Source organism: Leuciscus leuciscus (genome assembly GCF_965113295.1).
Source record: "Leuciscus leuciscus genome assembly, contig: SUPER_11_unloc_3, whole genome shotgun sequence".
In the NCBI taxonomy this organism is placed as follows: Eukaryota; Metazoa; Chordata; class Actinopteri; order Cypriniformes; family Leuciscidae; genus Leuciscus; species Leuciscus leuciscus.
The window spans coordinates 36,293-61,635 of record NW_028118544.1 but is presented as its reverse complement, the minus strand read 5'-3'; the positions used below and the strand labels follow the sequence as shown (position 1 = coordinate 61,635).

The following is a 25,343-nucleotide window of genomic DNA, read 5'->3' as shown; positions in this document are numbered from 1 at the left end:
TTCAAATAAAGTGAAACCAATATGGTCTAACCTAAATTGAGAATTATGACAACACTGTTGCTGACAGTGAACATACCATGAGGTTTTACTGGATATGCAGTGATTGTTTCTGTCTTCCTAATGCTACCTTCTGCCTCTCTGTTTTGCTCTTGCACACAATCTACTTCATGCCTTCTGTCCTCTGATTGATAGTTTATACTTTTTTTTTATCAAATAAAGTATTTTTTGCTGAGAAATGATTAATGATTCATGATTATTATAAATTAATGTAAGAAACATTCACTGGACTGAAGCAACTGGGTTTATTGATTATTAATCCACCATTTGTTAATGTTAAAAAAATGAATTCTTCTGACATATTTTCATGTTAATATAAATGTCAAATATGACGCAATAGGCTTTTGGGGAACATTTTCCATCTCTTAATTATCATTGATTTGCACTGAATTGCATATGAGCTATAAAAGCGATGTATAAATATGATACTCAACAAAAAAAAAACACATATGCATGCATATACAAGTTTGTATCTGTTTTTTGTTGAGTATCACATTACACACACACACACACACACACACACACACACACAAACAGCTTTTCTGGATCATATATGGGTAGTTGACGTGATGTGGCTTTTTCACCGTCACAGAAGATAAAAAATAATTTATTTCACATTTTCATCATTTAGAATACTATAAATGGTTAAACATTTTCTTGTTTTACATGAATTTGTTGTTTAAATACCCAAGTTATTTTAATTTTTTTTACAACTTTGAGCCAAATCTCAAAATCGTCCTATGGTGTGACGGTAGACAACATTATTTCATAAATATTAACTTTTATAAATAAAGAAAATAATGTTTAAACATCTTAATGAACACTCCTGGCATAATTGTGCAAGTGTCTATTTCACTAAGTGGCCATCACTTTTCCTATACATACATTTCTAAAAGTGTAGGAATTTAATAAAGTTTGTCACAGAAAAAAATGTCCTTTGGTGTTATGCAATAACCTGATATTAAGTTGGGCAATATCATGGACAACTAAATTTAGTTGAAAGGCCCCATTCAAGGTCATGTGACTGAAGACCCCTATGAAGCCCATGAGCAGTGCACATGGCAAGTATTTCTCTCAGAATTGTTCAAATATTTAACTATGTTTTCAGACCACTGAAATTGTTAAGTTTTTTTGTCCTTTAGTGTGACACTCCTAAATATAATTTTTTAATTAAAATTAATATTTTTAACAGCAAGACTATGTAATATTATGCAAATGTATCATGCCAATTGCTAATAACAGTTCAGCTAGTATTAGCATGGTTATTAACTGCCACAAAAGCTCAAATGTCCTTTGGAGTGAAAGAAAATGTCACTGGAAATGTCCTTTGGTGTGACACTTTGGCCTGTCACACCATAGGACACAGATGTCACACCATAGGACAAGACCTCCTTAAGAAGCTTTTAAGACGAATATATAAAGTTTCAACAAAAAAAACTATGTCCTCCTTTATTATTGTTACAATAAACACTATATATTCTGACTCTTTTTATGCAATGACTATCTTTGTCCTTTAGTGTGACGTTTTGTCCTATGGTGTGACAAACATAAAACAACAGAAAAATATACTTATTTTAAAATATCTTTAAAAAAAAAAAAAGAGTCAAGTTTGGCATTAGGGGAGTTACAATAATATCTCCTCTTAAATAGGTACAATTTCAAACAGTTTTGTAAGGTTGGCAAAAAAGTTTTATTGACATTCGTAGGGAAAAGTTTATCAGGTTCATCTATCCATGGTGAAAATGATTCTAATTAGTACTTTCATGTAAAATAAATATCACTTTAAGAAAACAATGTTTTAATAATGTTAACAATTCTGTCTCAAGTATTTTTTATGTTATTTAATATAATTTCTTAGTACTTTTTAAATGTCACACCATAGGACACATTGTGAAGTCATTGACAAAATGAGTGACCACTACTATTTTCTGAAACTGCAGTTTTCATACTCCATAAATATATGTATTTTTTCTTAAAAAGTTATGTTTTCCAAAAAAAGTACTTTTTCTTGGCCATTTGTCAACTACCCATATACAATTTTTAACATAACAAAATGGTGTATTAATAATCAATAAACCCCAGTTGCTTCAGTCTAGTAAATATTTCTTACATTTACTTTATAAACATAATTAAAGATTTTCTGAGCAAAAGGACCTTACTTGAAAAAAAAACAACAAAAAAAAACAATCAATCAGAGGACAGAAGGCATGAAGAAGATTGTGTACACGTTTCTCAGCAAAGTTTTGGTCATATTGATAATTTATAGGCCCTAGAAATTTGCATATTAAATTTGATACAGTAGGCTAATATATTCATAAATAGGCATTTACTTATTGTTCAACCGAATTTTACAAAGAATGTTTAGTTAAAGTTATGAGAGAATAAATGTTTTAAAATTGTTATTAAAATGTTGTAACACGCATTGCCAAACAAGCATTCTTTTTTTCCAATTAATTTAAACTCCCAAAGGGGAAACGTATCCTGGGAGATACAAACATTTACAGGCAGATTACATTTACATTTACATTTACATTTATTCATTTAGCTGACGCTTCTATCCAAAGCGACTTACAATTGCTATATATGTCAGAGGTCGCACGCCTCTGGAGCAACTAGGGGTTAAGTGTCTTGCTCAGGGACACATTGGTGTCTCACAGTGGATTCGAACCCGGGTCTCTCACACCAAAGGCATGTGTCTTATCCATTGCGCCACTACCACCCCTTGATTATCAGATTATGGAAAATGGACAAATTAAATCCATAAAATTTCAACATAAACATAATAAGCTAACACTTAACAACAACTCTTCAAACATGCAAGTCTCCTCAAATATTGTAAATATGTGAAATGTATCACTGAAGGCGAGTAGATTTCCCACTACAGGAGGTCATGTTGTTTTTAAATGCTGTCCATGAGCTAAACAGAGAATGTATGAATGAAGTCACCAGATCTAAATATTCACAACAAACACCATTTCAACATGAAAACTGAGAAATGAAACCAACACTTTCCCTGCTTATCTCAGGATACATCGCCCCTTTTAGGGTTAATTTTAAATTAAGAGAATAATTGAAGAGTTCAGATGCAAAAGCCTCTAAGTGCCATCTGAAATTTTCTTCTAGAATGATAATTTTTATCAAGCTCGTATATTTAAGTTCAGTAATTTCACTTAAATGGCAATGAAAATGACCTATTAATTGTCATTTAAGTGAAATTACTGAACTTAAATATACAAGCTTGATAAAAATAATCATTCTAGAAGAAAATTTCAGATGGCACTTAGAGGCTTTTGCATCTGAACTCTTCAATTATATGAATATACTATATGAATTATAAATAATTACAATTCATTTAATATAAACATAAAATTATTTCACTCTAAACTGCTTTAATTTGGAGTGAGAGATACAGGGGGAGTGGCTTTATTGCATCAGATACATGTCACTTTACTCACAGCTGATTGGTCCAGTTTTGGTTTGCGATCTCTAACACAGAATACATTCATTTTATTCAAGGTCATCCTCCAGCGCAAGTTACCATGGTGATCGAACCCGTTCAAAACCAATCCACCTTCTTGAGCCCGAAAAAATAGAGTTTGCTCAAAATAATCTCAAATTTACAAGGGGAGCAACTGAAACTGGCTTCATGCAACAGGACACAGAAACAGTGGGAAACACTGCTGTAACAAACACCACTCACTGTCATTCTGAAGTGCTCCTGAAGAGCTTAATGAGCTGGTTCAGTGTGTTGGATCTGAACTCTGCTGATAGGTAGATCTCCAGGAACAGTTTTGGGCGCTCCAGATTTAGATTAACGAGATAGACACATGATTTACGTTTCCTGCTTCTGTGCATCAAAATCATACATAATATTGAACTATTCATTCGGGCACGTACATTCTTTCATTCTTTCTCCACAAGAACACAAGTCTGTTCTTAGATCTGAGAAACCACCCAGGAGAACCCCATCACTGCACATTTTGGATGTCTCTCTTGTCTGACAAACCCACCTGAGATCTTGGAGTCTTTACTAATGAGCTGATGAGTTGAGTCAGCTGTGTTTGATTAGAGAGACATCTAAACTGTGCAGTGCTGGTGAAACTCCAGGATCAGGGTTGAGAACCACTGAATTATTATACAGGAACATCATTGGGGAAAACACTGACTACGTTTACATGCAGCCAATATCCGGGTTATGGTCGGGTTAAGGTCACTATTTGGGTTTCTGAAACATTCGGAATAACGCGTTTACATGCGTGAGCAGAGAGAGTTACTCCTGAATACATGGAATTTACAATATCCCGATGTAAACGGCGAAGCGCGGTTAGCGTCTGGACGTACGGACTTCCTTAAGACGCAATATGCGTCATTTCCGATTCTTTTTCCTGTATCCAAAGACAACAACAACAGCAGCAGCACGCGGATAATGAATAGTTTGGGGCAGATAGCGATCGCCTTTGTTTGCGCTTTCCTCCTCGCTCCAAAAGTCTGGTGCTGTGCTGCGTCTCGCCATGTTTACCTCTACTTCTTGTTTACTTCCGGTATACTGCACGCGGGTTTCTGTATGCGCCGTCCCTACTCAAAAGACCAAGATTCCTTGCGAATAGAACATGCACAGAACACAAATCAATGTCCCTTTTGATGGGGATATGCCGATACGCGTTTACATGACCAAATATTCGGGTTAGAAAGGGGGTACCCCAGGTATAATATCCGGGTTTTTAAAAACCGGGATATGAGCATATCCGGGTTTTTGCCGGTGTTTACATGGCCGTGCGCGACCGGGTTATTGCTAATATCCCGGTTTTGAACGGGTTATTGGCTGCATGTAAACGTAGTCTATGTTGAATAACATGAGGGAACAGGAATGTCATTGTAGTCAGAGTGAAACAGACTAAAATTATTGAATATAATGAAATATTGATCAAATTTAAAGGATTTTTTTTTAAATGTAAAAGTGAACACTGGTACCAGATCATGAGATTAGACATTTGTGTACACCTGTGATTTCTGTGCTGAGATTCAGTGTTTACAGAAAATTTTACAAGCTAATTTTAGTCCTAAAATTTACATCAAATGATTCGTCTTACTGAGGACAAAGACATGTGTGACAATCAGCGTTTCATAACTGCAGGATGTTTTACTTACAGCAGCCTTAGCATATTGACATCATGAGCCAAGTAATATTGTTTAACACCAATTACCAGTGTGCACATTAACATTCTCATGTATCTCAAAAAATATGAATTTAATTATTTTTGTCCAGAGTTCAGATAGCTTTACTGCTTGAAAGTCTTTGTAAAGTTAAATTGAACTGCCGTCTTCCCCTGTATAAGTAAGTGCAGCACTCCTGAAAAAGAGTAAGGATTAAAGAAAAATGAAATAAAAGAGAGCGCAGCAGTTCTTCTTTGTTGTTATATTTACTCAGAATGAAGTGCATCACGGGCGCGCACCACCCACTGAAGTGTGTGGTGACGTAATCACGCTGGTATGCCAAGCGAAAATAATTAATTTAATTAATGCACATAAAGCACAAATAAGAAATTGAACAGTATATAAAAGTATTAGAAAATAACATTTTAGTATATTATAATGGCATTGAAGAAATTGTACAAACAAAAACAGCTTGTACTCCTACATAAGCATCAGTAGCCACGAGTCGCATTGGTGTGACGTCAACTCCCCTCTTCGATTGATTGGCTAGAGGAGTAGTTGTCAATCTAGAACTAGTGGACCAATGGTGACGCTTAAGCCTGCCCTAATTTACATGAAACTCGAACTGCAACATTTGGGAAAGCAAGCGCAGAACATAGAAAGAAGAGCGAAGAGAAAAACAGCACAAGCGTACAAAAGAGTAAAATATGAGCAGAAAATGCAAGAAAGCACAAAGTACACAGTAATAAAACCAAGGAAAACATACTTTTTAAGAAAGCATGACCATAAGTTTAAGTTTTCTGCAAAATAACTTTGAATGTGTTTAAAGTTTTTATTCATGCTTGTTATTTCTTGATTCACGCTTATTATATTTTGATCCATGACCACGTTGTTTGCTATTCTGATCATTTTGCATTCTTTTTTTTCAGTTTGTGCAATATATTTTTACATGTGTTTTAAAATTTTTGATTCACGCTTATTATTTTTTTATACGTGACCGCTATATATTTGGCGGGAATTTGATCCCATAAACCAGACTCGCGTCCTCGGGAGTCATTCTCCTGAGTTGGACTTGGCAATTAACTTGGCAATCCGAACTTTGTGCACTTGCTATCGAGAAACGCCTAATGTCGGCGCTTGGCTTCTTGTGACAAACACGCCGGGAAGCAAGAACAAGATCTGCTGTATGTCATCCATTGTTGTTTATGTTGCTTTCTTCACGCGAAAATGACATCGTTCCAGTCTCACACAAAGCCCGCCCTTTTACCCATATATGGATTGGCCAGAAGGTGGGCGGGGTTAGGATTTCCCGAGATTTTCCAAGATGGCGCCGCCCATACCCCCCATAAACGGCTCCAAACCCGTTCTTCAGAAAGTCTATGGGTGACGTCACAGACGCTTTGTCCATATTTTTTACAGTCTATGGTTTATTCGAGCAAAAAAGTGTTAATTTGAGCAATTCCGTCAAAGAAGCAACACAAAGCCTGTAAAGCATTGAAATAAATATCAGTAAATATTGGAAACTTAAATAATATAAAGTTAAATCTATAAAAAAACTAAAAAAAAACTTTCGTTTAATAGCCTACTTCCACACAAAGACGCGTGATTCCACATGAAGCCTACAGTTCTGCGCTTTGAGAGGGATGTGGGACACGAGGAGGAAAGAGTCAGAGACCATCAATCTATTTTCTGATATCTTCATGTTTTCTAGGCTTCTTGTTGTATAAGGTATGAAAAGCGAATTTAATCTTCCACAACCCAGCGGGCACCTTGACGTCAATTTAACATCAATATGACATCAACATTGATGTCAAAATGACGTCACGAAATAGGTCAAAAATGAAAGTCATATTGACGTCAAAGTGTCGATGTCAATTTGATGTCAAGATTTTGACCTCTGCTGATGTCATTTTGCCAATCAAAAAGGTGAAATGCATGGCCGTACACTTATTACACGCTTCACTTAAAACTAACCAGATTTACTTTATTTAATTTCCGGTTTAATGAAATCATATTTTGCATTTTAAAGTCACCATGATGGTGGTTAGCGTTTGCTTTAGTTGGGCTCTTGACGCTTGACTTTTTAAAGGTCCCCTATTATGCCCCTTTTGACAAGATGTAAAATAAGTCTCTGATGTCCCCAGAGTGTGTATGTGAAGTTTTAGCTCAAAATACCCAACAGATCATTTTTTACAGCATGTTTAAATTGTCATTTTTTGGGGCTCAGAAAAACACGCTGTTTTAGTGTGTGCCCTTTAAATGCAAATAAGCTGCTGCTGAACGACACAGGGGGCGGAGCTTCATGAGCTCGCGCTCAGTCTCAGGACAATTTCATCTCACGGAATGATGATAATAATATCAGAAACTCTCAGTAACGGTGTTCATTTCGACCCGGAGTCGGACAATAATGCCTACAGAGTCAGAGTGCTGTATAGAGATGGAACAGGTATTACGGTTATAACGTATTTGTCATCTGCTTGTATGTATCCACTATTAATAGCCTACAAGTCTGCTGTTTCGGACCAGGTCCGAATGATGATCAAACATATACTGATGAGTTTAATAAAGTTTATTGTACATAACACAAAAGATGAAGCGTCAGTTTTACTTCAGAAAATCACCGTAAGAGCTGAGTAAACACAGTAAGTTATAAGAAGTGCGCAAGTACATAAACAAATTTCAGTAAAGTTGAGGGAGCATTTTCTTTAAAAAACTAAATAATTCCACCTCGTCTTCAGCGGCTGCCTCAGATTTCGGGAGAAAATAGAGAGAGAGCTATGTGGATTAATACATCCAGCCACACAACACTTACAACGCTTGGGAGACATTCTCGTCAGTGCAGCAGCTGTGAACTCGATCAGGGCGGGTCTATGTTCAAACGGCAGTGTCTGTCAACACTCGTGGGCGGGGCCTGTGCTTAGTGACGTCACTAAAACAGCATTCTGAAAACAGGTCGTTGGGAGACACTGCTGATGATTTATGGGGATTAATAAAAAAGGAGTGAGTGGATTTTTATCACTATTGGGTGGTTCTGTACACACACTGCCAACACACATTTATGTCCAAACAGCATGCAAAAGTGAATTTTGCATAATATGGGACCTTTAATATAAAAATTTCTCTGGCTGCTATAATTGTGTGTTTATAAAGCACAATTGTTGTAGCAAAAAAAGCCATGAGAAAATGAGACCAGGGGCCTCATTTATAAACGTGGCGTACGCACAAAACGGGGCTGAAAATGTGCGTACGCCACTTCCGACGCATAAGTTGTGATTTATAAAAACAAACTTGACGGGAAAATGTGCGCACCTGCACGCAAACTCTGACCCATGCGTACGAACGTTTTGGAGATGGAGCAGTTTGGCGACACCGATGGTGAGCTGGAGTTAAGTGTCTTTTTGGTCACTTTTAGACAGAAAATCTAAAGAAAATTAAACATATACAGAGAGATAATACAAATATAATTTCACTCACCAAGCCTGTCACTTGAAGCAAATATCCATCCCTTCTTAAATGTCCGCGCCAGCGAGCGCGTTGGGCCGTTTAGTGAAACTGACGCAAATAACAGTTTAAATAAATAAAATAATGATTTAAACTATGTTTTACTTCTGATATAAACATTTAGATTAAATATGCCATTCAAATTAATGGAGTTAAACACTTAAACATGAAATCATTACTGAGAAGTTACAAAAAATTGTATATTCAAATTCAATCAATAGAAATATTGTTGTGGATGCGATGTTTTTGAACACTTCCTGTGGCGTGCTGTGTTTTAATGTTTTAACCACAGAGATAATTGCTTATCATGATAATACCAGATTGTCTGAGAAAATAGTTTCGTACAAATAATGCCCAAGGCCTAGCTATCTGTTTCCATAAAAAATATAAATCAATTAAAAATACAATTCGGCCAGTGGAAAAGATTGAGAAAACTTTCTCTGAAATGTATTTTACACTATTTGATTTATGTATTCAAAAACAAGGCAAGGATAGGCAACTACTTGATTTGTATTAATGTAATGTGTCTTGTACCGTTAAACGTTATCACGTGGATGAATAATAATATGCAAATTATATGCAGATGAGAGGGCGTTGTAAGCTCCATATATGGTTATTTCGGGGTGGAGACGCATGTGCGCACAATCTTCCGCTGACTGGGATTTATAAAGTGAATTCTGCGCAGGTTCTGGCGTACGAACGGTTTTATAAGTCTGAATATTTTTTTGCGTACGCCATTTTTGCCTTTCGGGCGCACGTACACTTTTAGTAAGGTTCCTACGCACAGTTTTATAAATGAGACCCCAGGTGATGTTGGCTGTTTATTGATGATGACGACGATATCATCATGTAATTGCCTGAATCCCTGATCTTATTCAATGTCTAATGCTATGATTATATAGGACTTAACTCCAGTTGCCTTTGGCTTGCTCAGTTGGGGATATTTTGGGGATATTTAATTTAATTTTATCAATCAATAAATTCCTCTTGAAACAAACTTTGTTGTTTTATTTTAATTTAATACTGTGAAGCTGCTTTGATACAACCTGTATTGTGAAAAGCGCTATACAAATAAACTTGACTTGACTTGTGATTTTAAAACTGTTTTATTCATAATCATTAATGGCAAAAGAAGTCATGTCTAGCAGTGTTGTTTATCAAATAATATACTTGGTTTTTAAAAACTATTTAGTGCACAAAAACCTTTCATCTATGGCATTACTTAGACGCACACAGACATCAAGAAACAGCATATGAATCTCAACAATGGTGACATTCAAACAAAATATCCAGATAATCAGATCAACTCTGAGCATAAAAAAAGCTATAAAAAATCCAGCTGCATAATTTGTTAAAGCCGCAATGCATGCTGGGAGATAAGGGTGAGTTTTGATTGGTGGTACCCAGCATGCACTGCAGCATGAAGCATTTCATTGACTGTCACCATTGTTGAGAGTCATACACTGATGGCTAAGTAATAATGTAGAGGAAAAAGTTTAATGCTTTAAATGCTTTTAAAATCCTTTACATTATTTGATAAACAACATTACTCTCATGCTGTAAAATTAAATGGCTTCTATTATAAAACAATATTAAAACCACAAGTCCAACATGATCAAAACATTAGACCCAGAATAATATCAGAGATTCAGGCAATTACATGATGATATCGTCGTCATCATCATCAATAAACAGCCAACATCACCTGATCTCATTTTCTCATGGCTTTTTTTGCTACAACAATTGTGTTTTATAAACACACAATTATAGCAGCCAGAGACATTTTTAAATTAAAAAGTCAAGGGTCAAGAGCCCAACTAAAGCAAACGCTAACCACCATCATGGTGTCTTTAAAATACAAAATATGATTTCTTTAAACCGGAAATTAAATAAAGTAAATCTGGTTAGTTTTAAGTGAAGCTGGTAATAACTGTACGGCCATGCATTTCACCTTTTTGTTTGGCAAAATGACATCAGCAGAGGTCAAAATCTTGACATCAAATTGACATCGACACTTTGACGTCAATATGACTTTCATTTTTGACCTATTTTGTGACGTCATTTTGACATCAAGGTGCCCGCTGGGAAGGGCAAGACATTTAAGCTTTGTTTGAAATTGCGCTGCCAGAGAGAGCGAGACTAAAAATCACCCGCGCGTGTGAAACGCGCTTTACAAATAAACTTGACGCGCCTTGCATGTCTAATAACAAGCAAAAACTGTGTTAAAATGAATCTGACGTGCAAGTAAAAATGTAGGCTATCTGTCCAACAACGTTTTTCTACTTTACCACAGTAAAGAATCTGAATATAATAGGCCTAATTAAAAGCGAACCAAGGAAGAAACGTTTATAATCCCCTTAGAAAATCGAGACGTGACTGAAGATTTGAGGGGAAAAAACAAGAGATTACATGCAGGGATGAGTCACGATTTTTGAATATTCGATTAGTTTATTTAATTAATGAATTATAGAATATCGAATAGGTTGTGTAATTATTCTCTAAAATAAAATATCCATGTTTTTGGTGCTAATGCGGTGGTGACGCGTTCATATAATTACGTTCTGTAATAAGGTCCTGTGTCCTGAATTTTCAAGGACAAAGTTTTTGCACTTCCCTTCTAAGTTGCACTTCAGTAAATGTGTAGAAGATGTTTACAGATTTAATGTGACATTTGAAGTGAGTTGAGCAGTCTTATTATCCTAATTTTTTGTAATGCCTTTGAATAATATGGGGGACATGAATCGCAATATATGGCAGAATCGAATCGCAATACTTGCTGTATCGCAATATGTTAAGAATCGCAATAATATTGAATCGTGGCCCAAATATCACAATACTATCGGATTGTCAAATTTTTGCCAATTCCCACCTCTAGAACCAATGAAATGTGATTTTCAAACTCATACTGATTTAAACAAAATGATTTTACCCACACTGACTGACACATCCGAAGCGTGCCTCAAAGACGCCTCAGACAGCGCGTGATCCCGATATACTCTTATACCTACACAGAATTACAGCGTTTCAAAATATCTGTCTTGGCGAGTATTCAAGCAAACATAATCTGCTATGTGTTAAGTGAACGTTTGGTTAACTGTTGGGGAAAAACATCTGAGGTGTAACATTATATTAGACCCATGCAGTACAGTAGGTCTGAATATATAGTCTTTTTCATTAATGTTAATCAAACAATTGTGGTACCATGGGGGAAAAACAAAAAATTTGGTGTTATTACCAGAGATTTTAAGGTATGGTTGGTAGAGTTTTGGAACCTTCAGAAAACGTTTAACTCTATTTTTCTCAAAATTGACTTTGACAATTAAAGTCAAACAGGTGTAGCTCAGTCATGAACATTTGCTCATTGCGACTCATTTTGCCAGAACGGGTCACGTATGTCAGCAGACGCATATGTAAAATCAAAACTGCCTAATGTTACTTGATGAAATGTTGACGCAGGACGAGGTATAGGACTGTGAAGCTTTGGGGGTGTTGTTGGACTTGAACTTCTGAATCCGATCCAGACGTAGTCTGAATATCTAATATCTAAAAATTCTTAAATCAAGATACATAAGCAGGTAAAGGTATAGCGGAGGATGTTTTACTTTGTGGTGGGTAACCTATACTATTGGTCCTCCTAATTGTCAATCATTCTGGTGAATCAATCAAACTTTTCAAAAAGTGGAGAGGGCGGGTCTTATCTAAAATTTGGAAAGATCCTCCGCTAAACCTTTAACATTTTAAGTTATTGTGCTAAATTTATCTTAAATTAAGAATACAAAAAAGAAAAGAAGACAAAAATACGGAGAAAGAAATTTATTTTCTGCGGGGTAGTCCTAAAATTTACATCAAAGCATTTAGTCCAGGGTTCCTCAAATCCGGTTTTGAAGTGCCGCTGTCCTGCAGAGTTTCTCCAACCCTAATTAAAGACGCCTGAACAAGCTAATCCATGTCTTCAGAGTTACAGGAAGGAGAGTTTTATCAGGGTTTGAGCTAAACTCAGTAAGGCGCGGCCCTCCAGTGCCAGATTTGTGGAACCCTGATTTAGTCTTACAGAAGACAATAACATGTCTGACTATGATATACTGTAGATGATCTTACCGGAGTTTCTCCAGTTTACAGTCAGGATCCTCCAGTACAACAGAGAGAAGCTTCACACCCGGATCTCGTAGGTTTCTATTATTCAGATCCAGTTCTCTCAGTTGTGAGGGGTTTGATATCAGAACTGAAGTCAGAGCAGCAGAATCTTTCTCTGTGACTCCACAATCACTCAAACTGTAGAGAGATGAAAATCATACTTGGTAAACACTATGAACTGAAAACAAAAAGCAATAGAAAATTGAGAAAAAATAGACAATTTGTAGATGGAGTAAAGAAAACACTGCACTTGGTCACCAATGGATGGCATTGTCTCAAAATTACTCAGGAACCTTGAGGTAATGGTGTCACAGATTACAATTGGAGAGAGTTAAGTGTGAATAAAAGACAAATGGGACATGGTGTGGACTCAGGATAACAAACTCTCAGTGTGCAAAAGAACAAGATTCTGAACAGACACGACATATACAACATAAAATTAAGCCAACTAACTCCACGCTTTGCTCTAAATGTAAGACCGCATTCTTGGGCTAGAATTCTTGGCCTCCCTTGCAGGTGAATAACCAATAAACATGCTATATGAATATTTTATTTTTTGTCCGTTGTTGCCAGGAAAACTACTTTATAAAACTGGATCAGTGATAAATCACTCTCTTTGTCTAGCATGACAAGAATTTTACTACCATCAACTGATATCTCAACCATGATAGCCTTTTTTTTTAAATAACATTTGTGCTTTATTATGTCATATTATACATGCTTTATTATATATATTATGATGTCATATTTATAGATTTTGACCTTTGCCTTTTTAGTCCAGTCTTTGGCTCTATCCAGTTGATGTTGTTTACCTCTATTATAAGAGTTGGGCTTTGTTTGTCTGTTTAATATGTAATACTTAAAATGTTAAAGGATTAGTTCACCCAAAAAGGAAAATGATGTCATTAATGACTCACCCTCATGTCGTTCCAAGCCCGTAAGACCTCCGTTCATCTTCGGAACACAGTTTAAGATATTTTAGATTTAGTCCGAGAGCTTTCTGTCCCTCCATTGAAAATGTATGTACGGTATACTGTCCATGTCCAGAAAGGTAATAAAAACATCATCAAAGTAGTCCATGTGACATCAGTGGGTTAGTTAGAAGTTTTTGAAGCATCGAAAATACTTTTTGTGAAAAAAAAAAAAAGACTTTATTCCACTATTAATTTCCTTCTCTCTGGGCCTCGAGTTAGTTCACGTAGTGTAACAGCGTAGCGCTTCTGTGTTATACGTCACACGTAAGCTCACTATTGGCCGACGCTGGTCATGTGTGTGGTCAAACTTCTAACTAACCCACTGATGTCAAATGGACTACTTTGATGATGTTTTTATTACCTTTCTGGACATGGACAGTATACCGTACATACATTTTCAATGGAGAGACAGAAAGCTCTCGAACTAAATCTAAAATATCTTAAACTGTTCCGAAGATGAACGGAGGTCTTACGGGCTTGGAACGACATGCGGGTGAGTCATTAATTACATAATTTTCATTTTTGGATGAACTAACCCTTTAATGAAAACCTCAACTAAGTAGTCAAGTTTCATTGTCAAATTTGCAACAATAAAGAATTAACTTTTAACGTGGATCAAATCCATATAAATGGTTTAAGTACTAATTCATTTGTAACATTAAACTTGTTTATTTTAAATGAATCCTCATGTTGAAGACATTGGCTGTCAGGTGCTTTAACACAAGTTTGAGTCAGCTTGTTTTGTTTCCCAATCACATCTCCCCGTCATTATTCCCATCAATAAAATAGATAAATTCAAATTTTAAAAAATCAGAAAAACAATAAAAACAAGTATGCTGCCATATTGCTCCTATTACTGATACAATAAATGTTCGTATGTTTCTTAGATTTATGATCTTTTGATTTTCTTTTGTTTTAACAGTAAAGTGATAGTTTTCACTGATACTTACTGAACTTTAATCACGGGCAGCAGCTTCTGAAGAACCTTCAGTTTTTCAGCTTTATTGTTTTCTCCAACAAATGTATTAATATCAAACTTCTCCAGACTCTTCTCTGATGTCAACAACACAAAAACTACAGCTGACCACTGAGATGAAGAGAGTCTGGCTTCACTTATTGTTCCAGATTTCAGATACTGTTGTATTTCCTCCACTAGTGACTGGTCACCCAGTTCATTCAGACAGTGGAACAGATTGATGGATTTCTCTGGAGAGTCAATGGTCCTGATCTTCTCCTTGATGTACTCAACTGTTTTCTCATTGCTGTCAGAACTCCTTCTTCTCAGTGTCATTAGTCCCTGAAGGAGAATCTGATGAGACTTCACTGACAAACCCAGAAGGAAGCGCAGGAAAAGGTCCAGATGTCCATTTTTACTCTGTAGAGCCTCATTCACGGCTCTCTCATGGAGCTCAGAAAATGAAACATGTTTAAACATAAGTTGAAACCAGTCCTTTAATACAAACAACAAATCTGGTTCAGAGACTGGGTCAAATACATTCCTGTTGTTGTTTGTGAAGCAGAGGTGCACATATAAAGCTGCTAGATGTTCCTGAACACTCAGATGAACAAAGCAGAAGACTTTCGCCTGATACAGGCCAGACTCCTCTCTGAAGATCTGAGTGCACAATCCTGAGTACACTGATGCTTCTGTCACATCAATGCCACACTCTCTCAGGTCTTTCTCATAGAAGATCACATTGCCTTTCACAAGCTGCTGAAAAGCCACTTTCCCCAGTTTGAGGATCATGTCTTCATCTGTCAGGTTCTTCTTATAGTCCTTCTCATGTTTTATGTTGGACTGAAGGATCAGGAAGTGTGTGTACATTTGAGTGAGAGTCTTGGGAATCTCTCCACTCTCTGCTTCACTCAACATCTTCTCTAGAACAGTGGCTGAGATCCAGCAGAACACTGGGATGTGGCACATGATGTAGAGGCTCCTTGATGACTTCAGGTGTGAGATGATTGTATTGGCCAGACTCTGATCACTGATTCTCTTCCTGAAGTATTCCTCCTTCTGTGGCTCATTGAAGCCTCGTACCTCTGTCACTCGATGGACACACTCAGAGGGGACGAGATCGGCTGCTGCTGGTCTAGAGGTGATCCAGATCAGAGCAGAGGGAAGCAGATTCCCCGCAATGAGGTTCGTCAGCAGTACGTCCACTGATTTCTTTTTGTTTACATCTCGTAGAGTCTCATTCCTTTGAAAATGTAAGGGAAGACGACACTCATCCAGACCATCAAAGATGAACAACACTTTATATTTGTCACTGGATATTTCCATTTCTTTTGTTTCAGGGAAAAACACACGAAGAAGATCTGAAAGACTGAACGTTTTGCCCTTCATCAAATTGATCTCTCTGAAAGGTAGTGGAAATATGAGCTGGACGTCCTGATTCACTTTGCCTTCAGCCCAGTCTAGGATGAACTTCTGCACAGAGACTGTTTTTCCAATGCCAGCGACTCCCTTTGTCAGCACAGTTGTGATGGGTTTGTTTTGTCCAGGTAAAGGTTTAAAGATGTCATTGCATTTGATGGGTTTGTCCTCTGTTGCTGCTCTCCTGGATTGTGTCTCAATCTGTCTCACCTCATGTTCATTACAGATCTCTCCACTGTCACTCTCTGTGATGTAGAGCTCTGTGTAGATCTCATTCAGGAGTGTTGGGTTTCCCTGCTTTGCTGTTCCCTCATTCAGACGCTTAAACTTCTTCATCAGATTTGATCTAAATGTGTTGAGGACTTCATGGCTGCAAAATTCAAATTCCATGTTACATGTATTACATAAGTTAAATATAGAGATAAATATATAGAGTAAAATGTCTTATTTATTCTCTCTTTCATGACCAAGAACATATAATATTTATGAAATGTGTTAATTATTAATGTGCTTTAATTTTGATCTCAATCAAAAATTCCACACTTTACCTGACACCAGCATCCCTGCTTTCATTAAAGTCCTGTAGTTGATTCATAGATTGGTCATTCTTCTTACAGACGGGTTTTGTTACTGCTGATCTTTGTGGTGGGATTGAACTGAAACATCATGAAGAGAATCAAGAATCAGACACTGTGATATTGGTGGATTTGTTTTACATCACCTGAATAATTCTAACAGTTAATAAGTAAATGCACATTAATAAATCAACTCCTAAAGGGCACAACTGTAATAATACTAAAAACAAAAACTATAAGTTTGACAGTATGTTGTATTAAATATTGTACATATTAAATTAAAATAATACATTGTTTATTGATTGCTTATAATTTAACTTCATGCCAGTTGTCAGAGATATTTTAATGGTGAGAATAAAAGTACCGGTAGCAAAATATAAAAAGAGAAATAAAACAAAAAACTACAATTACAAAAGTTTTTTAACTAAATCGGCCTCACTATTCTTTTCATAAGAATCAACAGAGTCCTAAAATAGTTAAAACCATCGCATTTCCTTAAAATATGCTTTAAAGATAGTGGACTCTGTCATAAGAGGCATAAAGGAGGATCTTCAACGGATAACAAAACCTTGTGCCTATTTGGCAATATGTGCAGATGATATGGTCCCAGTGATTATCTGAGTAGAAACAATGTTTTCTACCAACAACATGATTCATTTCATTAAGTTTAATTGTATTACATTGATACCATTTGTTGGTAATTTTTGGAGGACTCATTATGGAGGAGGTTATGATGGGTTTGAGGTCAGAATATATAGGGCATTATTTAAGCTCTGAATATAAGGCCTCCACAGCAGCACTGCTGCACATTACCTGGAGTTCCACAACGCACAGGTACCAACAAAAAGGACTACAGTCCATTTAAAATGTACACAAAAGCTGGGTGTTTAAAATAATATAAGCATCTCATTCAATAAAATGCTATATCTGAAAAAAATGTAACACTTTGTAGATATGTCTCTCTCGCATCAGGTGAAGACAACAATGTCTAGTATGAATATCATAAACGCAAAATACAAAAACACCATAATATAAAAATGCCAATCATGTATTAATAAAAATGTTATAGCTACCTGAGATCAGCCTGTGTATTGTCATTCTTAAAATTTATTGGATGATCCATAGACCCATCACTCCTCAAAGACACACAGCTGGGCGCTGGTTCTGATCTCTCCTGCTGAACTGAACTATAACAGAACAACGAAACGTAAAAACAAAACGTTTTAATGGAAAGCACTTGAGGAGGGTTTAGACATTGTTTTCAAGAAATTTCCTTTAAAATAATGTATTAAAAAAAATGAATGTCACATTATTTTCTTCAGGAGACATCTTTTTTATTATATAAAAGGTTCATTAATGTGTTTATTCATAGTACCTGCATCCTTTAGAAAAATCTTCATCTCTGGATGTTTGTCTGTCATCCATGATAAAGCGGAACAGTAACAGTCTGATCTCCACTGACTCTGGGTGGAAATGACAAACAAACACAAAACTAATGTAATTAAACATTGTTAAACATCTTTATAATTTATCTGACTAGATCGCGAGAGTTGGAGAAATAGATAGAGATATTTTGATAAATCATCATATACACGATACACAAAATAAACCTCGTTCATTTCCTTTCAGAGAAAATATTAATGTGGAAGTCACCTCGAGTACGCGACTAACCTTTATCAAAATGTATCTAAATAGCCAACCGATTCACAAACTCCTCCATCTGTTCCATCGAGTAGGCTAGCTACACATAAGAAAGGAATCGACTATTTTATTAAAATGGCGAAACATCAGCTTTCTTTTACTTTCGCTATTATCTGTGACGAAAGGGACACGTGATTAAACTTCTGAAGTCACTGTAATGTTGGTTAGTAAGTTAGTGTTTTAATGGTTGCCCTTATTGGCAAATGACTTGAGTTTAATCACCAGTAAGGTTTACAGTTAATAACTCCAGTCAGTTTTGTGTGCTGACAAACTCAAAACAAACATATTTATTACACGGATTATTAATGCATTTGTAGGAGCCACAGCAGATTATTCATACCTGTGTTCGCCAGTAGAGGGCGGTGTGCGCTGTGTAGTGAAAGCGGGTGTGCGAGACAGGAGTGCAGATCAGGTCCCCTGTCTATATCAGTCAGTAATAAAACATTTAAGCGTTCATTAGCCTATTATTCCACATCTCACTTAAATAGAATCTATCTAGCACTACTTTCTTCTTATTTAATAGGCAACTCTAAACCACTTCTACATTCATCCTCTTCTTCACATTCACTAAATAAACTTAACTATATAATGTTGCCTTTGGCTTGCTCAGTTGGGGATATTTTGGGGATATTTAATTTAATTTTATCAATCAATAAATTCCTCTTGAAACAAACTTTGTTGTATTATTTTAATTTAATACTGTGAAGCTGCTTTGATACAATCTGTATTGTGAAAAGCGCTATACAAATATACTTGACTTGACTATATAGACCTCACAACATTGACCATGAGGAAGGATCCTTCTTGTTTAGCTCCAGTCTTCTTCTATACACAATTTTTTTTGTGTGTGTATAGTTTCAAATAGGACCTACATGTTTACCCCAAACTCTGTTATCAATACATTTAAAGACCTTTTTATATTTCTTCAACAAATAAAATAAAACTGGCACTGGTGTTTGTTCCATGACTAAAAGCAAATTGTTCTCCCACCACATCCCATTCATTATAATATTTTCTATTTCTATAGGTTTCTCGAAGGAAAACATAATTCATTATCTCTAAGTATTCTAAACCTATCGTCTGTCCATGTATTTAACAAACCTATTCTCAAACACTCCATAACTCCATGAACTCACAGAGGATAGAGACCGAAAAGAACCAATAGTGTAAAATTAAGTGTAATTTAATCATTATACTTTTTTATGTACAACTGATGCTTTATTACATACTTTCTTTTGAAATTGTCTTTAGCCAAAATAATTTTTTGTTTGTTTGTTTAAAAAAGCATTGTGTGCCATGTTTGGTTTCTTCCTATTTCTGATTACAACAATGGACAAAGTCAAGTCAGATGCATGCATCTATATCCCACTCTTAACCCGAATTACTTGACTTTACTAGAAAATTGCATGGAAACCTGTTGTCTTAAACCATTTAAGTTTTTACACAAAGTGAAACTAGAGATCAAGCATAACACATTAAGTGGATGCAGTAGACAAATCAAGTTTACATTAGTAGTCTTTACTTAAAATCATTAGTTCACATATTTATTTTTATTTGGAGTGTACGTTGTATAAAATAACTATTTTATGTTACACAAATGTTATATTTATGTAATATCTTATACTATTTTGAGATTTATTGTAATAAATACATTCTGTCACATAAATTGAGAGGGAAGAAAATTAAACCATTCATTTCAATGTTCCAATGTTTTTTTTTTATTAATTGTTGACGACAAAAACAAAACAAAAAAACATTTAACACTTCAATGTAATAAACTTGTCAACCAAAAGACAAGTAAAAATAAGAATTGAAACTGCTTGCAAGTCCAATCAGAATGCACATAGCTTTTAGCACGGTTTCAATGCTGTCCATCATAACTTCTTCCTCAATGATGATGTTCAATGACGCTTGATTGAGACGGAGAGAAGACGAGAGCACAACACCTTCATGCTCAATGAGGAGGATTCTAATGTCCAGATGGCAGAATGAGTCATCGTCATTAGAGTCCTAACATAAGAGCACAATCATGACATTTCTCATTAAATAACCATCAATAATGTTAAGCAATAGAGTCTAGTCATGAGACAATCAAACACATGAGGGAATGTGTGAACTGGTTATGACTGCTGGAGTATATTAAAGAGATAGTCTACCCAAAAATAACAATTCCGTCATCACAATGATCGTGGGCCCAAAGCCATTACATATTTAAAACAGTAATATCCTATACTAAACCTAAACTAATCTTGACAAACTATATATCATTTGAAAGTTTACAATCTCTAGTTTTCATATTTGGTGACTGATTTTCAAAATAAATTACAGAGGAGCCGTAATTTATCAATTTGCAACAAGAATATTTTCATATTCCTAAGGTGTGTTCAGACCTTTATTTTGAAATAGCAATGAATATGAAAAATCATGAAAGAATGGTAGAAACTTCCCATATTACTTCTGAATAGAATGTCTACTTCATAAATTGTATTAAAATTGTGGAAATAATGGTTCAGATCACTCAAACCACATATGGAAATGGAGGCGCCCTTATATGGGCAGAAAGGGAGTCAGGTTGTCACCTAGTAAAAAAATGTGGTTCTGTGCCCAAACAACATCTTACTGAAAGCTCATTTTTTGAGATATCAACCTAAATTTTGAAAAACAACTTGTTCAGATTTTTGCAGTTTTAGAGTCGCCCAGGTTTTAAAAATATATATTTTATATAAAATATGAATACATTTTCTTTTTTACATTGTACATTTCCATAAACTCAAACTTCTATAACTTTTTTTCTGTTTCACTTTCTTAATTTATTTAACTTCTACAAAAATCTGCCAAATGTCTTCTTTAAAACAAGACCAATTGTACGTCTATACTCCAAAGCATTCTTTAATCACAACCATTTAAGTTCAAAATGTGCATTTTCGTGTCTACTCAAAAAAAAAAAGGGGGGGGGGGGGGGGGTGACAGTTAATAGGTTAAAGCACATCATTCATGGTAAACACAGAAGCTTGTTCATGCATCACACACCAGAACAAACCCCATTGGTTCTCATTCCTCACGCATGTTTTCTGTGTTACATACGTGATGTGCTCTATGAATGTGTGTCGTTTTTTTTCTTTAGATATAGAAGTAAATCTGTTCATCATATAAAGTGATTTGGATTAAACAGCTCGATTAATTTTACGACGCCTTTAAGACCGTTTTGGATCTTTAAAGTTTTGGTTAAATTGACTTTCTCAATGGAGAGACAGAAACTTATCAGGTTCCATTATAAATGGAAAAAGGGATAGTTCACCTAAAAATGAACATTTGCTCTTAATTTACTTAAAAGTTCGTTAGGATATTACTATAAATGGAACAAATAAACATAAGAAACAAAATTATGAATTTTTACAAAAAACATATCAGTGACAAACTAGCATTCACTAAAAGCAACATGCTACTGTTAAAGGGATGGTTCGGAGTAAAATCAACCTAGGGTCCTTTGCACCATGATCTCGAGCCAAACACCCCCTGAGAAGGGGTCATGCTACTGCTAACCCGGACGTCGACGTCACTTCAGTGGTTTGGGAAAAGCACGTAAAAGTCCTGGCAGAAAGCAATGCATAAGAATGCCTTAAACCATTTAGGTTTTTACACAAGGTGAAACTAAAGAGATCAAGCATAACACATTAAGTGGATGCAGTAGACAAATCAAGTTTACATTAGTAGTCTTTACTTAAAATCATTAGTTCACATATTTATTTTTATTTGGAGTGTATGTTGTATAAGTTTATAACTACTGTATAAGTTTGGTACAATTCTGAGCATTATTAGTGGGGTAATTTACGAGATACATCATAGGATCCATTAGCGCTTGCACTACGCCATCCGGCTGATTTCTCTAAATAAGCTCTAACTTTAATAATGTTCAACCAAGGGAAAAAAAGCTTCTGGGGGGTGTTTGGCTCGAGGTCATGGTGTAAAGGACCCTAGGTTGATTTTACTCCGAACCATCCCTTTAACCGCCTGAAACACTTCTTTGTTGGTAAACCAGCTAATGGTGCATATCCTGACACCTACTGGAATGGAGTGTGAGGCGTTAATATCAAGGGAAAATGTAAAAAAAATTAAATAAATTACCTATATTTTATTATTTTGTATAATCATGTAACTGTTATATTCAGGAAATTAATAAGAGCTTTATGACCTTTATAAGAACTATTTAGCACATTCTCTAATGTCAGAGAGCCAGAAACACTAACGAAATGCTAACATTATAGCTAAACTGTGAACATACAGAAACACACTTGCTAAAGTTATCGTAACTGTGAACTGACAGAAACACCTATTTAAATATTAACATTACAGTTAAAGCTGCAGTCCGTAGTTTTTCCTCTTTGTCGCCATCTCTGTTCGAAATCTGCAATTGCAGTTATTCGCAGAATGATCAACTTTACGTGGGTTTTGCCTCGGCACGGCACAGCGCTGATGAATCCAATGTTTTGAGGAGAATATGTGGCTGTCAGTCGCCGCCGGTGTGTATACTGTCATTCGGAATCCCAGATACTACTTTTTGGAAGTATGACCAACATAAGAAATTTCAGTTTCGAAAAATGTATCTGAACAAGAAAGTAACATCCAGTTTTGTTCTGACCAACTAAGGGGAAAAAAGCATTGCAGTAAATCGCGCTGATAAAATCTAACGATCGCTTATCATATCACGCCAAACCGTGCAAATTATACTTTGTTCTCAAATTGTTAATGTTAACAACATCAGCATTGCGTGACTACATTTAATGCCCTTCCGATATTTATCCTTGTTTTCGCATGGGCCGGGTGCAGTCTCTTTTTTTCTGTAGCCACTCCGAAGTCCGAAGTCCATTTTACAACGGGTGAATCTCCAGTTACCGTTTGTCGTTTGTCGTTTGAACCTTTCTGGATCCGCCATCAAACGGATAAGTTTAATTATATCAAGTGCTGTGAGAAAAGGCTATAAATCTCCACCTCCAACATCCTCACGCAATATAGCCGAGACTCTTCTTCATGTGTACAGATGTGACGTAATGACGCAAAGACGTGCTTGAATTTCCCGCAGAAATCCACCAGTGCCACTGGGATTAAAAACATTATTACAAGCTTACCGTTTTGAATCGAGCTAAGGCAAGCAGTTTTGAACACTGGCTGGTTATGTACTTGCTCAAAAAATTATTTTGGATAATTTTTAACCCCAAAAAGTTACGGACTGCAGCTTTAAACTGTGAACCGACATGGAAAATAACGTCGACTGGTGTTATGAGATTTTTATTTCTGAAATGTTCTGTTTCAGTGGGCAGAGCTCATATTAATATTCATGAGTTTCCCGGACATGTGCGTAGAACTAGGGCTGTTCAATACAGGTTTTTTGGAGTAGACTCCGACTACAGTTAAAACCACATACACTCCCTCATTCATTAATATAACATCAGTTAAACTAAAGCTGGCACGGAGGAATGTATAATTACAAACTAAAGCCAATATGACTTTTATCTATTTTTAAAGTAAGCTACATGTAGGATAAATGTATGTGGCAAAGTTTCTGCGACAGCACTTTGACAAGGTGTAATACGTCAGTGTCCGCATTCCTCGCTTCATTTCTTTCACTCCTTGCTTATCTAACTTTCATAGGCACTCAACTGCCATGCACTATATAGGGATTAGAGAATCAGTAAACAAGTGATAGATTTCGGACACAGAAACAGAGTCAGTATGAGAGTAGATTCCTGTGCTGGAGTCGACCCCGACTCTGGGGCTGCGTCCCAATTCAAAGGCTGCATCCTTCGAAGGCCGGACTTTAATATTCATATCATTAGATATTTGAGTAAGCTGAAACCCAGTACTTGCGTTTAAAAGTGTAATTCGTGAAGGATCCATTGCTGCTTCCCAATTCAGAGGCTGCATCCGATTGAGTCACCGTGGCACGACGAAGGCTGATCCAATTCTAAGCCTCCTTCACATGCAGCCTCCAAAAGTGTCCTTCGTTTCCTGTGAAATGAAGAATACAACAGATGGATCATTCGCTGCCTTGCCTCGTTGTGGAACTGTTGTATTTTATTTTCTGTAACAAAGATTCATATGTATGCATTGACATTAACTAATAGGGTCTTATTCTAAAGTGTGACCAATATTTGAAATGTACCAATGAATGTACAGTATAAAAAGTTCAGAAACGTACATCCACTTGGTACACTTACAAGAGTAGGAAGATGAAGACAGATCAATTAGGGAATAATAAGGTAACATGATGCATGATGTTGTGTACCTCCACAGCTCAATAGCTGGATTTGGCCAGTCCGTCGGGCCTGAGAGTCGCCTTGAGGTAAGAAATCTCAACTTGAGCTCCCAAGCTGAGCTCAACCAGAGCCTGACAATAAACCTACATTAATATTAACCATACAAACTACAAATTAATAAAACTAGAAAAATAAAACTGTGAAAAGACTGTTAATAATGTTTTATTTAATATTTTTTATAAGGGTGGCCCGATTATGATTTTCTATTGCGGATTCCAATTTTTTCAAGCAAATTGGCCAATTCCAATAGCTGACCTTTTTTCCTTTAAGCAAATGTATTTGTTGTTTATTTGCTCTATAACATCTGTCTCCAGCCATTTGAAATGTAATCATGATGCAAACAAAGAGGCTACACACATGTAGCATGATAATTATTTTTTTAAATTTAAATTAGATTGTATAATTTCAAGATTTAAAGCAAAAACAAAATGGTCTGACTTTTGTTTTGTGAAATTATGCTAGAAGACACCTGCACAAAACAAAAACAGCAGACGGACTGAATGAAAACGTAAATTCACTTTCTGTCAGTAGGTGGCGCTTGGAAAAAAATGTCTAGGCT

At 35.9% G+C, this 25,343-nt stretch overlaps 3 protein-coding genes and 1 long non-coding RNA gene across 4 annotated transcripts in view; all 4 read right to left on the bottom strand.

Annotated features, from left to right (window-relative positions):
• Positions 1–18,447, bottom strand: part of LOC309510152 (NACHT, LRR and PYD domains-containing protein 12-like) — a gene marked incomplete at its 3' end in the record, with an annotated part of 757,492 nt that extends 739,045 nt beyond the window's left edge. The window contains exons 1-5 of the mRNA XM_082191218.1: positions 18,145–18,447; positions 17,843–17,956; positions 16,743–16,850; positions 14,771–16,564; positions 12,811–12,984 (exon numbers count right to left, since the gene is read on the bottom strand). Coding sequence (XP_082047344.1) covers positions 12,811–12,984; positions 14,771–16,564; positions 16,743–16,850; positions 17,843–17,956; positions 18,145–18,278 — 2,324 coding nt within the window. The 5' untranslated portion in view covers positions 18,279–18,447. The remainder of the gene's footprint in view (positions 1–12,810; positions 12,985–14,770; positions 16,565–16,742; positions 16,851–17,842; positions 17,957–18,144) is intronic.
• LOC309510160 (uncharacterized protein) overlaps positions 1–18,568 on the bottom strand; it is a 169,527-nt gene extending 150,959 nt beyond the window's left edge. The window contains exons 1-2 of the mRNA XM_082191230.1: positions 18,544–18,568; positions 18,441–18,513 (exon numbers count right to left, since the gene is read on the bottom strand). The gene's annotated coding sequence lies outside the window, so the exon portion shown is untranslated. The remainder of the gene's footprint in view (positions 1–18,440; positions 18,514–18,543) is intronic.
• Positions 1–25,343, bottom strand: part of LOC309510150 (uncharacterized protein) — a gene marked incomplete at its 5' end in the record, with an annotated part of 77,118 nt that overhangs the window by 33,159 nt on the left and 18,616 nt on the right. The gene's annotated exons all lie outside the window — the stretch shown is intronic.
• Positions 20,174–25,177, bottom strand: LOC309510176. The gene is made up of 3 exons (XR_014210239.1): positions 24,754–25,177; positions 24,336–24,476; positions 20,174–20,480 (listed from the first exon to the last, which is right to left on the bottom strand). It is a non-coding gene; the product is annotated as an uncharacterized lncRNA (long non-coding RNA).